Here is a 16,068-nt window from a genome sequence, read left to right as displayed (position 1 = left end):
CTGAACAAGCAGAAATGGTTAACAATACAGCACCAAGAAACCACCTCCCGCTGTCACATTAGTTATTAATGCTAGTGTAAGCATTCTGCAGCAGCATCAAGCTAACGGGCAGGATAATGTGTGACAGAGGTTAGTGGAAAAGCAACCATCAGTACAATTATTTTTATGTACATTAAAAGAAAAAGCATCATGTCATCTCACAGAAAATGTCCCTTAATAAATCATTCTTCATACTTTATCTTAAAGGTCGCACACCTTTTCTCAGATCAACTTTAAGCCTCCTAAAAGCACTTGATGCTACATAACATGGGATGCTTAAACTTAATTCAGGCTAAATTGACTCTATTAACTGCATGTAAACAGTCTTCATCCTTGTCTGTTAATCACAACAAATACAACCTAATGATTAACATACACATGCTGACAAGTCTGTTAAGTTTTAGTCAAGTCATCATTTTGTTCACCTCAGTTGTCATCAGCAGATGTCAGCTAGAAGTGACTGCAGTTCATCAAGGGGGAAAACCAAGGGATTTCTTTTGAGCACTACTGTAGCCTCAAAGTCAACACTATAACACACTTGTCTCTTTTGCATGGACAGTCCTTTCTCTCTCTTAATGTTAAAAAATGAATGAAAGCTCTCTCCATGATCTCACTCTTAGTACTTTTTTTTTCCGTGCTTCAAACTGCTCCTAAAGTTAGAAATGGTTCTATTCTGCAGCAGCTGCAGTGTAATTAGTTGCTCGATTCACACTAAGGAGCTTACATACTAAGGGTTGAGCAAAAAGAAAGCAGATTACAATTTGAGAAGTAGGATCTAGCTGGGCTACATACACAGCAGACAAACACAAGACTCTGATGTATATAAAGCAGCATATGAGCATTCTGTCTGACTCTGTCTTACATCAGAAAATAGAGTTCTTCCCCGACTCTGGGTCAAGTTCGAGTCAGTGTTTTGCAACGTAAAATCTGCTCCACTGAATGAGATTTGTACCAGTAGCTCTGAGTCCTCACAGATTGTCTGTAAGTCACATGCTCTTTTCTGTTACCTAGCAACAGTAAAGCTCAGGCAAAAGTTCCTCAAGAGAACTTCCAATCTGTCTGAGGAAGGCTTTGTGCTCAACCTTTAAAGTAATACTATGTGGTAAAACAATTAGCTCTAATGCAGGAATTACTTCATCTATTGCGTACATAAAAAGCACATGAGGTGTTTCTCTGTCTCTGCTATAGCACTGACTTTTGAGAATAACAAAGTTTTTTACATGTACTAATCTTTCTCTTTATCCACTCATTGTATTGATATGTGTCCAGGATTAAGACAAATACAGAAGCATTTTTAATTAGCCAGTATTTCAATTAAGTAGTTGAGTGGTTTGTTTTGATGAGCAACAATTGAACTGGGTGAGCCACTAGTGGCACAACAACTCTGCAGGTCCTCAATGAATCACTCAGCTGGCAGTCTATGTGAACAGAAAACCCCCCAAAAAATTAAGAGAAAAAATCACACCACTTACCTTCAGAGTGGCACCATCTAACACAGCATATGAAGATGAGAAAGAGCTGAAGCAGCAGTGCTCTCCACATTCTGGCTGGTCCGTCCAGCTCCGCTGTGCAGATGGAGGAGCTGTAGGGACTGGGGCTGAGATGCTGTTGCTTTCTTCAGTCTGTCTTTCTTGGCCCGCTAGTTGATGAAAGGGGCGTGCACAAAGGCTGGGACAGCCGCTCCCCCAAGCCAGCCTCGGCCCTCCGGATAAATCCCTCCTGCCCTGGAATCTGCATAATGCCATGCAGGTCCGACTTGTCCCGAGTGCCAGTGATTTTTCACACACAGCGGGCCATCGGCCCTGTTTATTTGCACCAAACAGGAGTTAGTGGGTACCTACCAATGTTTGATAGCAAAAATATATATATAAAAAAAACCTATAAAATGATAAAACTTAGAACAGTGTTAAATCAGGGCGTCTTTAGTAGGCCCGGACGAGTCACCTAATCCTAAAGTCTCTGGTTCAAATCCGACTAAGGACCCTTGCTGCATATTTACATAAAATTCCCCACATCAAACTGAATAGAGCTAATAACAAAACTCTCAGCCAGTGATGGCAAGAGTATAAGAAAAAGCAATGCAAATAGGTTTTAGATTTTCTACAAAATTACAAATACAATCTGGCACCATAATTACCCCTGAGATCCATTAAGAATATCAATATTTCCCTTACAGCTTTCTAAGGCGAGTTCTCAGAAATAATAGGAACGCTAAATTACAAAAGTTAAAATTGATTGATTGATTGATTGATTGATTGATTGATTGATTGATTGATTGATTAGGTTTATTAGGTTTATTTGGGTCTGCATCAACAACCAACACGTCCCTCCACAACATAGGAGCCATGTGAAAATTACAAATAAAAGCAAAAAAAAAACAAAATAATCGCTGAGGGATTCATCAAGAAAATATATAGAGAGTCTAGCATATCCATACACACACAAAAAATAATTTCAAGTTCACTTGAAAGTTAATTTGCACAATGTTCCAACGTGAAACATGGTTGAAGCAGGGTAAACACAAACATTTCTTCCTCAATGATGTACTTACAAGTTGGTCCCATAGACTGTATAAGGTTGGTCGGTTGGTCCCCACAGTGCCATAGGCCGAACAGAAGCCCAACAGCTCCCCCATGTGGCCGTAAAGCAGAACTGCAGCTCTCCACCTGCTGCTGTCGTAAATCAGAGGACAGAGCAGCTCAAAGGTGGTTACCATTAGCAACCGAGCAACTTTAACTTTGAAGTTTTTCCTGCGATCTGAAGGAAAAATGTTTAAATTTTAACTTGTACAGAATCAAGAATCAATTCAAACCCCCTTTCCATATTTTCACGATGGCAACTCCACAAAGAAATGCAGAAAACTTCTTGAACACGGAGGGAGACACAACGGAGGTATGTAGAAGTTAACACATCTGTGGGACAAATTTTGCTTTAACACATTTTGAGTTGCTTTACTCTCACGTCTACGAAGCCAACTATAGGCTACATTAAATGGATATGTATATTATTGCTGCTTTTAAACCCTCACTAAAAGCATTTGTATATAAGAAGGCATTTCTCAACCTCTAATTCCTGAATTTGCTCTGCATTCAGATGTCATGTTTTGCTTCTCACACACTTTTACATCACCATATCACCAGGGGATTATAGTCCCATACAAACACTGAGTAAATGCATTGAACAAATCAATGACTGGACGAGCCAGAACTTTCTTCAGTTAAACAAAGAAAAAACTGAAATGATTGTTTTTGGAGCCAAGGAAGAAAGGTTAAAGGTTACTGCTCAGCTCCAATCTGCACAGATGAAATGTTCAAACCAAGCCAGAAACCTTGGTGTAGTCTTAGACTCAGACCTTAATTTCAGCAGCCACATTAAGACAATTACAAAGTCCGCCTACTATCACTTTAAGAATATATCATGGATTAAAGGACTTCAGTCCCAGCAGGATGCAGAAAAACTGGTCCATGCATTAACAGGGTCTTTACAGGACTCCCTAAAAAGTCCATCAGACGACTGCAGCTCAAACAGTATTTGTTTGTTCATATTTGTAACTTATTTAGATGTAATTGTGGAAATTAATGTAATAGAGTACTGTGTTACTCTCTCAATAAACGTTTCTGATGTAAATCAGCTTTTTGATGCAGTCGCACTGGCATTAGTATTTGCAGTTTTACACTATAATTCTATAAAAACCCTTTAAAATACTCAATTGGAGCCATGTGACGTCAACTACCCAAACTAAAGCTCCATAATTGAAATAGTCTGTCTGATATGTTTGAGCTTTTACTTGATATACTGAAATCGGTGCATTTTTAACCTAACTAAGCATGTAACAGGATATTCATGTCACTTATTAGGTCATTTAAGAACACTGATTACATAGTTTCCACAAGAGAGCTTTTAGGGATAAAGTGTCTGATTTAAATTCCTTTCAACTGTTTTGTAAATATCAATCTTGTAAGCCTCCAAATCCAGCATGAATCTGGCCCTAGCCTCATCACAACATAACTTTACTAACAAGCTGTATATCTGAACATTTTTAACACTTATCTTTTCTCCATGTTCCCAGCATATGGACAGTTTTCTGAAGTCAATGGCAAAACTCCGAAGCCTCTCTGTGGAGGATTCAACAGAGACTGGGAAGCTGCGGTCCAGAATAGATGAACAATCAAGTCTGATCTGCATGCTGAAACAGAGAGCAGATGAGCTGCTTCTTCGATGTGAAGCCCTGCAGAAAATCAACACAGAGCTGGAGGGCTGCATGAAAGACTGTCAGACAGAACTGGACAGTGAAAGAAAGAAGGCAGATTTAATAGAAAAGAGGTTTATGGATTTAGCAAGCAACAATCAAGCGATTATTGCTTTCATGGACGAGTACAAAAATCAGAATGGCTTGTTGAAGCTGGAAAACAAAGAGCTGCAAGCTGAAAATGATACGCTCTTCTCTCAAAAATTACAAGATAAGGAAGTTTGTGTTCAAAACCTGATGCAAGAAATCAAACAGATGACGGAAAAGTGCATAAATAAGGAAAATGAATATGGGTAAGACAAATCAGACAAGTTTTTTTTTTGCTATAAGATAAATAAATCAAAGGTTACTTTATTAATAGACTTCCCCACAGAACTTTCAAACATTTAATAATATGAGGATTTACTGTTTTTCTGTTATCCGAATTTAATAGCCATGTATTTTGGACTATCCCACTAAATAATGTCTGAAGATGAGACTCTGTCTACTAAGAAACTGTAACCTTATCAACATTTTACAGCCTGAGGGGGTTTAGTTCCCTTCCGGAAAGAACAGCCAACAAATGTATGAATTATGAAATCCTCTGCAGTTGCTTCCGTAGCTTTTGTTTATCACTGTACTGACCAAATCTGCCTTTCAGGGAGAACCTAGTAGAGTACCAGTCAAAACTCCAGGAACAAGGAAGCCAACATCAAGCCAAAGAGGCAGTGCTACTTGGTCAACTCCATGATACCCAGCAACAGCAAAGAGATGCAGATGAGATGTGCAGAGGTGGGGGGGTTAACATTTTCCTAGGATGCTGCTACAAAATAATGCAAGCACTTGTGATCTAGTGACCTTCTTTCCATGATCAGACCTCAAGCTGAAGCTTCAAAAAGCTGGAGAGGAGCATGCTCAGAGGGAAATCCAATTGACAGAGAGCATTACAAGCCTCACCAGAGAGAAGGACACATTATTGGATATCTCAATGGAAAGAGGAAAACTGATACAGGTGATCAAAGTGGCTTTTGTTTGCCCTCTCTTGAATCTCAGGACTGTGTGGATGAACATTTACTGTGCACATACATTTGTTTTAAATATAGGAGAAGCAAGAGGAAATCCAGCAATTGGAGATGAAATTGAAAGAAGAGAAAAAGGCCAGAGCCAAAGCAGAAGACAGGTACATTTTGCATTAACAACACACTACTGCTGGAAGAAATGTCCTCATGTATGGAAAGTGTTCTTGTTTTGATCTCTGGCCCTGCTGCAGGTTTCAAAAGGAAGCAGAAGCTGTGAACACAAATTTAAAAGTGAAGTCTCTCCAGTCTGCTCTTGATGAAGCCACAACTAAAAATAGCCAGTTCACAAAGGTAGGTCAAAATTTGCAACATCAAATAGTGTATTTGACCCATGCAGGTCTGAGGACATGCTAAACATGATTTGTTCTGTCACTACTTTTCAGGACTTCGAGGCCTACAAGGAACACAGCTCCAACCTTCTAATACAAGAAAGGGAGTTAAATAAGAAACTCCGCCACATGATGGGCTGAATTTAAGCACTGTGTGAGTTGTTTTCATTAAAAGAAATATCTTTTAGCAAAATGTTTCTTTACTGACACCGCAAGGAGTTACAAATCATGACAAAATAAAAAATAGAATATATATATTTTTTATTTAATCCTCCCTTTTTGAGAGAAATAGAACCACAACATTAACATACTCAGCATGATATGTTAGAAGTTCCTCAAATCATACAAATGTACAAATGCTCATCTCATAAAACATTGCAAAGAAATCCCTTAAGAGTGTTCTTCTGCTAGTTTCTCAGCCTTTAGGACCACTTCTTCAATGGGACCCACCATGTAGAAAGCCTGTTCCGGCAGGGCATCATATTCACCTAGAGCAGAGAACAATATAATTATTGCTATTCACTATCCATAAAGTTTGACCCATACATAAATCTTTTCATAAGTTGGTGTGACACCATACCTCCAAGAATGCTCTGGAAGCCTTTGATTGTTTCCTTCAGAGGCACCAGCTTTCCCATGTGACCTGTGAAAACTTCTGCTACCTGGAAGGGCTGCGACAAGAAACGCTGGATCTTGCGAGCACGGGCTACAGTCAGCTTGTCCTCCTCTGACAATTCATCCATACCAAGGATAGCAATGATGTCCTGCAGGGACTTATAATCCTATCGAATAAAAGGGAGAGAAGTTGGGTGTTAGTTCAGTTTTTGAATTGAATTTTGAATTGTTGACAGCCATTTAGAATATCTTAGCACCCAACACAAGGCTTACTTGAAGAATCTTCTGCACACCACGGGCAATGTCATAGTGTTCAGACCCAACAATGTTGGGGTCCATGATACGGGAGGTGGAATCCAGGGGGTCCACAGCAGGATAGATACCAAGCTCAGCAATAGCACGGGACAGCACAGTCGTTGCATCCAAATGAGCAAAAGTTGTGGCAGGAGCAGGGTCTGTTAAATCATCAGCAGGCACATAGATAGCCTGGAACAAACAGAGCACATTTAGTAAGTATAAGTCAGGAAAATTAGGCTGTGCTGACTTAAGGTGCATTTCGACCAAGAGTTCCTGGGTCTTTTAGCCCCCAGAACTACTTTCCCCAGAACTAAAAGGTTCCTGTGTCCCTATTGTTATCTGCGTTTCGACCGTGGGCTGAAGTCCCGGGTAGATTGTGCAAATCAGGCCAGTGACGTATGGAGGAAAAAAATGATATTAAATAATATTTTGAAATCTTAATAAAAAACTAAACTAGAATGCATTCCCAGGGACTTCCTCTGTGTTTCAACAACTGTGTAAACTTCACAAACATCGTTACGTTCAACCGAAAGTCCCAGGACCTTTGAAAAGTACTACTCCCCAAGCAGGGGCTTGACGGGGGAGATTATCTACCCCTGAACTAAATTTAGACCCTGGTTCCTCCTGTCGAAACGCACGTAGTTCAGGGGTAAAGTCCCTAGTTCCTGCGGTCCAAAAACGCCTTTTGTGATTGACATCTCTTACTTGTACTGAGGTGATAGAGCCCTTCTTGGTGGTGGTAATTCTCTCTTGCATAGTTCCCATATCAGTGGCCAAGGTGGGCTGGTAACCCACAGCAGAGGGGATACGACCTAACAGAGCAGACACCTAAAAGATAACACTCAGATGTAAGACCAGAAAATGCGTTTTTTTGTTCACGTTAACTGAAAAAGGAAAAATAAATCTACTCCTTACCTCTGATCCAGCCTGGGTAAACCTAAAGATGTTGTCAATAAAGAGAAGTACATCCTGTCCCTCCTGATCACGGAAGTATTCAGCGACAGTCAAACCAGTAAGAGCAACTCTGGCACGGGCACCTGGAGGCTCGTTCATTTGACCGTACACCAGAGCTACCTGGAAACATTCAGACAAGTATGACTGCTTTACACTGAACTGATCTATATGTGTCAAAACATTAAGTAGGCATATTTTAACAACTAAATATAGGTCATTTAGGGTGTCACCTTCGAAGTGGTGTCCTTCAGGTTAATGACACCAGACTCAATCATTTCATGGTACAAGTCATTTCCTTCACGGGTTCGCTCTCCCACTCCAGCAAACACTGAATAACCACCGTGAGCCTTGGCCACATTGTTGATCAGCTCCATAATCAACACAGTCTTACCGACACCAGCACCACCAAACAGACCTGTAGGAATGCAATGTACAAATGATTAATTTGTAAAAACAATGAAATGTGAGAAAATGCAAGTGTAAAGTATTAATACATTTAAGGCGTTACACAGTCCACCTACCAATCTTTCCACCCTTTGCATAAGGTGCCAGCAGATCTACCACCTTGATACCAGTGACCAGGATCTCCTGCTCCACACTCATGTCCGTGAACTCAGGAGCTTCAGCGTGAATAGGAGCAGTTCTGCAGGATAACAAAGGTTGTTAATACGCTGCTAAAGAACAAGCTGGAGATTTTTTATCATAATATTCAACTTATTCTAAGTGAATAAAAAAACAGCCCAACAGTCTTGATGTTGGTCATTATATGGGATTTATAGACATTAAGAATAACAGAACGTTAGCATGATGATCATCTTTTCCACACTCACTGTTTGGTGCTAATCGGCCCCCTTTCATCAATGGGTTCTCCAATGACATTCATGATCCTGCCCAGGGTCTCAGGGCCCACTGGGATCCTGATGGGGGCTCCAGTGTCCAGAACCTTCTGACCACGGACCAGACCCTCTGTGCCGTCCATGGCAATCGTCCTGACTGTGTTTTCACCTGAGAGGAGACACACAAGGACAGACATCAAAGACATGGTTTCACATCCTATCAAGACATCCAAACATTGACTTGTTTTTTTAAAGTCTCTGCATTGGCTTCCAGTATCTTTTAGAATAGATTTTAAGATTATTTTATTGGTTTTTAAATCTCTTAATTGTCTTGGCCCTACTTATTTATCAGATTTGCTTTTATCATTTGAGCCAGTGAGAGCCCTCAGGTCTTCAGGTAGTGGACTTTTAACTGTACCAAAAGTAAGAACTAAGACCCACAGTGAGGCAGCTTTTTATTATCACGGCCCACGTCTGTGGAACACCCTACCTGAAGATCTGAGGGCTGCACAGAGCATAAACATTTTTAAAAGCAAACTCAAGACCGACCTTTTTAGTCTCTCTTTTAACTGAGTTTTATTTTTATTCTTAACAGTTTTATTTATTTATTTATTTATTTATTATCTATTTCAAATTGTAGTCACTTTTATTCTACTTTATTTATTCATGTACTTATCTATTTATTTTAAGTATAGCATCTTATTTTATTTTAACGGTTTAATATTTTAGTGTTTTATTATCTTAGAAATGTATTTTATTTTAGTGATTTTAATTTCCTGTGTTGAGTTTTAACATCTTATTTTACCTGCAGTGTTTCCTCATTAAGATATCATGAGAGTATTTCCTCAGTTCGTTCAGCAACTTCTTTTTTTAATCATTTTATTTTATTTGTATTGTTTTCATTATTATTGTTGCATATTGTGTTCTTAACCTTAGGATTGTGGGGTGGGTTTGGGGTCAGGGCTGGGGGTGGGATCTTTTTCCTAATTTATTCTATTTTAAGTTGTTTTAATGTACAGCACTTTGTGTTACAATGTCATTGTATGAAAAGCACTTTATAGATAAAGTCTGATTGATTGATTGATTGATTGATTGATTGATTGATTAGCAATAATTCCACTGCAGTATGATTTCAGCAAACTCACCCAGATGCTGTGCCACCTCGAGCACCAGCCTACTTTCCCTGCCATGCACCTCCAGTGCATTGAGGATGGGAGGAAGGCCTTCATCAAACTGGACATCAACCACAGCACCAATAACAGCAACTATGCGGCCATTGGCCAGTGCTGCCTGAGCAGCTGGGGCAGCATAACCTCTGCCTGAAAGGACAAAGACAGAGGAAGGACATTCACATAAATCTTTAAATCTTTTGCACTTTAAAAAGACTGACTTATGAAAGCATCAACTGCATTTAATAAACAAAAAGTCAAACAGAAATTACACACTGCTCAAAGTATGAAAGTAATATAACACATTATACATTGCAGCATTAGCATATAACACCATACAAATATAGTATATGTCCACACTTTCTGCTTGAAGTCAGCATAGCCCATACATTGTTGCCACTGTTGCTTGCAGATGAAAGTTCTAAAAGGGGGTGTGTGGAACATTGACTTGCACTGGGGTAATTGGAAAGGTCATACATAGGAGACATTGAGCCAAAACATGACAGAAGCTACAGAGTCTGATTGAAGAGCAAAACCAACCAAATATTTGCTGATCCCTTATTTCAGCTGCTTAATAAATCAATATACATGCTTACTGCAAATGAATGGGGAGACTTATGTCAACTTCGAGGCCTGAGTCACAGAGCATGCAAACTTTTGAGTTAGAACCATGCCTGAACTGACATTAAACATGCAGTACGTCCAAGCTGAAAAAGACTTCACTCACTCAGAGACAGAGCCGCATGTCTTCCGCTGATTGTCTTTAAAGAGTTGATCCCTGGCTTCACAGCCCCGCTGCAGCACCGTCCCACAGCACCCAACATGGTTAAAATGGCTGAAGGTGAAGGCAAACACTCGGCTATGGGCGAGCAGCTTGTATTTGATGAATCTAGGAGCCGGTCTGAGCATGCGTGGTTTGATCTGTTGCTTGCTGTCCCCTCATTTGCCGAAGGAGGGCATCAAAAACCCACACGTCGTGCTTAAGTGTTGCTACTGCCCCCCAGTGTTCTTTGGTAGTACTGCAGCAGTGTTCATAATATAAGATATACTTTATTTGTCCCCGTTGGGGGAAATTCTTTTGTTACAACAGTTTACAACACAGGACAGGGGAATACAACAATGTACTAACATAGTTAAAAAATATAGCAATAATAATAGCAATGACAAGGGTAGAATAGAATAGAATAGAATAGAATACAATACAATACAATACAATACAATACAATAGAAGAAAAGAAAAGAAAAGAAAAGAAAAGATGGCATCTATTACAGATATATACACACTATGTACACTTCTATCTGATAAATAGATAGGGTAACTTATTGCACGATAAAAATTGCACCAGGTTATTTAAACAAACATACACAGTATGAAGAACAGTGCATTCATTCACTTCATGAAAGATTTACTGTGACATGAATGTGGTGAGTAATACTATGTTTATGTTTATGTTTATGTTTATGTTTATTTATTTGCACAATTAAAAGAAAGTACATACAAAAAAAAATAGCAAAGATAAATAATATAATGTGCAGGAAGAGGCAGAAAACTCAGAGAGCTTATTTGAAGCCTCCACCCAAATAGTGTTCTATTATCAAAAATGAATTTAAAAAATACTAAATTGACACATACAAAGACAATAGTTGATACTAAAAATAAAATAACATAAGAATTAAACAAAATTAACAATTAATATAAATACAGTTATTACATCAACAGAATTCAAAAGTAACAAAATATGAATATGATGTGCACGGACACCTACTCTATGAGTATGTGGTTGAGCATGATGAGTATAATTAAGTAACAGTGGTTAAAAGTTTTTTCAAGCATCCTTTATAACCTTTTAAAGATAAGCAGTTTTTCGTTACATTGGAATAAATATTCCAGAATTTGGTTCCCCTGAAACGTATTGAGAATTGACTTCTACAAGTAAAACATTTAGGAGGATGAAGAAATAAAGTTTGACGAGTTGAGTAAGAGTGGACCTGTGAATTTTAATTTGAAGTAAGACTTGAAGTAACCAGGGATGTTCCCTTCACGTTGTATTTTATACAAAAAAACACATATTTGAGAGATATTGATGTTATAAATATTAAGAAGCTGGAGCTATCAGTAGGTAGTTACGTGCAAATATAGCCTATATATTTAATGACGGTGGAAAAATGTACGACACTCAAGATGAAACAGCACTGAACTAAAGACAACTCAGAGAGCAAATGTCCTTTAGCATTGTACCTGTTCATTTTCAGTGGTGGACAGTAACAGAGTAAATTTACTTGAGTACTGTACTTAAGGCCATTTTTTGAGTATCTGTACTTTACTTGAGTATTACTTTTGGGGGGAACTTATTACTTTTACTCTACTACATTCAGAAGACAATTATTGTACTTTTTACTCCTCTACATTTCTATCAGTGCTCTAGTACTCACTACTTTTGCTTTGAAGTCAGCTCATGAATTTCAGTAAAATGTGTTTGTGTAGTTCTGTTTGTCTCAGTGGTTTAGTCCTACCTGTATATCAAACACAGAGCAAATTTCACTCAGATCAGGCAGTTCATTTAGAGGTGGTAATGATGGCTATAATTCTCCACCTGAGCACCCATGGTCATATCTTCAGTCCGTGTTAGAGGTTTTTGAAATGAAGAATGATACGAATCATTTGAAATGTTCTCCCTGTTTCAGAATCAGAATCAGCTTTATTCGCCAAGTATGCTTGAACACACAAGGAATTTGACTTTGGTAAACTGTGCTCTCTTTGTACAAGGCATAAGAATAGGAATAAGAATAAGAACTACAATAAAAAATAAAATGAAAATATAATAACAATAACCTTAGCTATAAATACAAAGAAACAACAAATAGCTTGACTAATATGTACAGGCTAAAATAATATGATAAAGTGCAGTGGTGAGTTGCAGAGGTGGTTTTACATTATAAAATAGAAGTTAAATAATACAAAAAATAGAAATATGGAATTCTGCTTGAGAATTGTTGCATTGTATATCTACATGTATATTTACAGAGAGTATTTATCTGACAGGTATGACACTGTTATGGTTTAGTGTTCATCAGAGTGACAGCCTGGGGGAAGAAGCTGTTCTTATGGCGGGTTGTTTTGGCGCACAGTGATCTGTAGCGCCTGCCGGAGGGGAGGAGTTTGAAGAATTTGTGTCCAGGGTGTGAGGGGTCAGCGGTAATGCTCCCTGCCCGTTTCCTGGCCCGGGACCGGTACAAGTCCTGGATGGGGGGCAGGTCGACACCGATGATTTTCTCTGCAGTCCTTATAGTCCGCTGCAGTCTGTGTTTGTCTAGTTTGGTTGCAGAGCCAAACCAGACAGTGATGGAGGTACACAGAACAGACTGGATGATGGAGGTGTAGAACATGATCAGCAGCTCCTGGGGTAGGTTGAACTTCCTGAGCTGACGCAGGAAGTACATCCTCTGCTGGGCCTTTTTTCTGATTGTGTCTATGTGGGAGGTCCACCTCAGGTCCCGGGAAATAGTGGATCCCAGGAACCTGAAAGAGTCCACAGTAGACACAGTGCTGTTCAGGATGGTGAGGGGGGGGAGTGGGGGGGGGCTTCTCCTGAAGTCCACTGTCATCTCTACCGTCTTGAGCGGGTTCAGCTCCAGATGGTTCTGACTACACCAGAGGGCCAGCTGATCCACCTCCTGTCTGTAAGCAGACTCGTCTCCGTCCTGGATGAGACCGATGACGGTGGTGTCGTCTGCGAACTTCAGGAGTTTCACCGAGGGGTCTCCTGAGGTGCAGTCATTGGTGTAGAGGGAGAAGAGCAGTGGGGAGAGAACACATCCCTGTGGGGCGCCAGTGCTGATGGTCCGGGTGCTGGATTTGATGCTCCCCAGCCTCACCTGCTGTCTCCTGTCCGTCAGGAAGTTGGTGATCCACTGACAGATGGAGGCCGGCACTGTGAGCTGGGTGAGTTTCTGGTGCAGGATGTCTGGTATGATGGTATTGAACGCAGAGCTGAAGTCCGAAGTCCCACTCTGCTCAAACATACAAACATTCACTGTCCAACCTGAGAAAGTGTGTTGAGCTACGTAACATTTGTTTCATTCCAGATGAACATTTCAAACTAAGTTGTCTGTGCTTGGAGTAACTTAGTTTCTGTTTTTATTCCATGGAATATTTTTTACAGATTTCAAGTAATGGTTTCTTAATAAACATGATTTAACAGAATGTACTCCTATGTAGTCTTGAATGCATTTATGCTTTGTGAAAATACAAAGTTTTGAGATTTTTTAAGAAGTACTTTGAATACTTAAGTATTTTTAAAAGCCAGTACTTCAATACTTTAACTCAAGTAATAATTTGACAGAGCAACTTTCACTTGTATTGGAGTAATATTTGACATGGAGTATCTATACTTTGACCTAAGTGATGAAGCTTTGTACTCTACTGTTCATTTTACAAACTGTATAGCACACCTTTTTGGTCTACCCCTCGGTGTTGTTATATTAAGATACACAAGATTCATGATGAAACTTAATTTGAAGAGTAATGATAAAATAAGATACTCCTTTATATGATATAAATACCACATAGCAGCAACATGTAAAGTTGCTTACCACAATCAAAACTAGTAATTCAGTGTGTTTTACTGGACACTACTTCTGTATTTATGGCATGTCATACATAAAGATGTTGTGAGTTTGAAAAATCTTTTCCTGTGTAGGAGAGAGAAGAAAGTGAGGGACCCCCCTGCCAAAATGCCCTTGATGAGCGTCATCTAGTGTAAACATATTCATCCACATTCTTCCAGTCTTCATCTCAGCCCGTATTATCACAGGTTTTAACATTTTCCACTAGAAAATACGCCTAAGCGTTTGTAATCCCCAGTAATCTATCTTAATTGAAGATAACAAAAGCACAAAGTCTGTGAGAGACATACATGAAAGACAAAATATCTTACAATTGTTTTCACAACTCACAAATCTAGCTGCAGCATAAAGTGACTCGATGAAAGGTTATCATTCATCACGAACCATAAGTGACAGAGAGGATTTTGCCATTTTGCCATCATTCAGTGCAACATTCCTTTGTGTCAGAAAGCCTCCTCTAATTACGGCTTGCCTGGAGCTTAGCAATACAAAGACTCCTCACCTTGAAGACAACATGCACAAAGCTCCATGAATCCTCAGACAGTGTCTGAACCACACCAGGGGGAGCACTCTGAAAGGTCACCTCTGCTGGTGAATTTTCAGATGGTCATCTTCTAAGGTCGAGAAGGTGAAGAACCACCTACCGCTTCCAGTTATACATTTTCTAAAAGATACATTTCATGTCATTTAGTTGTTGCAAACCCCCTTATATAAAAGAATAATTAAAGGAAACAAATCACAATGACCGCCTGCAGTTTGTCTAGAGTGCTCTGACAGCACAGAAACTTTTACTACGCATATTAACTGATCCTATTTTGGAGATGTTTAACATTCACACTAATATACATTTGAAATATTCCAAATATTCCATTTGAGGAGACACTTGTTTAGTGTTCACCTCAACATCTCTGATTTTCAGGGTGCTTTAGAAAGAGAGTGCACATGCATCTTCTTTCTACATCATTTTTCTCAGAGTTAGCTGATCTGTTCACTGGATTAAAGTTAGTTGGTTTGCATCGACTGGTCTTGTCCAGATTTCTGTTCAGAAGACTATCTTACATCACTGTTTTTTAAGTAACATAACAGGAATTTATAACCTTGTTTATTATTTGGCAATTTAATGATGAATATAGAAATGTGTACACCTTTTAACCCCTTTTCCTCAGGCATGGCTGTTATGGTCATTCCAAAGTCCAGGGCAGAGACCAAAGGTGAGCAGGCCTTTGCCATGAGGGCTTCTAAATCTAAAACCCCCACTACCTGTGGAATTTATGCTGGAATCAGTGCCACTTTATGTCACCTCTTTAAAAATGCTTTTAGCTCTATTTTATTGATGCAATTTTGTCTCAGTGCAAGTCTGTTGTGAAGCATCCTAAATGTAGCGAAACATATTTTCTGCAAGTTTTTCTGACTTCAAGTTTTTTTGAACAGATACCCTACGGTGGCCCTGAGAGCTCACAGCACTGCAACTTAAGAAAACACGTGCAAAAAGACAAAACACATGCAAATTAAGAAAACATCTTCATCAATTTGACAACACATGCGTAGCATTTAGGAAATGCGCTGCAAAGACCACAACACAACGGAGGCAGAGTGTGACGTAGTGTGAGCCTCCTAGCCAACAGTTATGTGTTCCCAACCGGGAGTCAAGTCAGTCATGTCCTTATTTGGGCAAAAACTCGTAATCTTAATATCTTCTGAACCGTCACGTTAGAAAAGAATTCACCCCCCGTACAGGCCAAGCTGTTTTTTGAACCAGGCTGTAAACAGGTTTATTAATGCTGCAAAGATCGTCTTTTTTGAATTGGTGTTTATGTGGTTTCCGGTGTTTCTGCAGCCAGCCTCAAGCGGATTCTCGATGAATTGCAGTTTATAACACTTCTGCATGGGCTTCAT

At 39.4% G+C, this 16,068-nt stretch overlaps 3 protein-coding genes across 3 annotated transcripts in view; 1 reads left to right on the top strand and 2 right to left on the bottom strand.

The window, feature by feature from the left end:
* The window catches only part of lrp2a (low density lipoprotein receptor-related protein 2a), a 65,897-nt gene extending 63,224 nt beyond the window's left edge, over window positions 1-2,673 (bottom strand). The window contains exons 1-2 of the mRNA XM_034694361.1: window positions 2,591-2,673; window positions 1,512-1,841 (exon numbers count right to left, since the gene is read on the bottom strand). Coding sequence (XP_034550252.1) covers window positions 1,512-1,581 — 70 coding nt within the window. The 5' untranslated portion in view covers window positions 1,582-1,841; window positions 2,591-2,673. The remainder of the gene's footprint in view (window positions 1-1,511; window positions 1,842-2,590) is intronic.
* Window positions 2,674-2,706: 33 nt separating this feature from the next.
* zgc:172182 (coiled-coil domain-containing protein 89) lies at window positions 2,707-5,862 on the top strand. The gene is made up of 7 exons (XM_034694366.1): window positions 2,707-2,931; window positions 4,109-4,581; window positions 4,929-5,059; window positions 5,143-5,279; window positions 5,371-5,447; window positions 5,538-5,637; window positions 5,730-5,862. The coding sequence occupies exons 1-7, from the start codon at window positions 2,872-2,874 to the stop codon at window positions 5,814-5,816; spliced, it is 1,065 nt and encodes a 354-aa protein (XP_034550257.1). The 5' UTR covers window positions 2,707-2,871; the 3' UTR covers window positions 5,817-5,862.
* A 57-nt stretch (window positions 5,863-5,919) lies between these two features.
* On the bottom strand, window positions 5,920-10,442 carry LOC117820547 (ATP synthase subunit beta, mitochondrial-like). Its single transcript, XM_034694365.1, has 10 exons — window positions 10,274-10,442; window positions 9,523-9,696; window positions 8,372-8,546; window positions 8,063-8,184; window positions 7,772-7,956; window positions 7,503-7,661; window positions 7,293-7,415; window positions 6,564-6,776; window positions 6,256-6,457; window positions 5,920-6,163 (listed from the first exon to the last, which is right to left on the bottom strand). The coding sequence occupies exons 1-10, from the start codon at window positions 10,368-10,370 to the stop codon at window positions 6,066-6,068; spliced, it is 1,548 nt and encodes a 515-aa protein (XP_034550256.1). The 5' UTR covers window positions 10,371-10,442; the 3' UTR covers window positions 5,920-6,065.
* Window positions 10,443-16,068: the final 5,626 nt, after the last annotated feature.

Source organism: Notolabrus celidotus, chromosome 10 (assembly GCF_009762535.1).
Source record: "Notolabrus celidotus isolate fNotCel1 chromosome 10, fNotCel1.pri, whole genome shotgun sequence".
Lineage (NCBI taxonomy): Eukaryota > Metazoa > Chordata > Actinopteri > Labriformes > Labridae > Notolabrus > Notolabrus celidotus.
The sequence above is the reverse complement of the archived record's forward strand: the minus strand, read 5'-3'. Positions and strand labels throughout refer to the sequence as shown.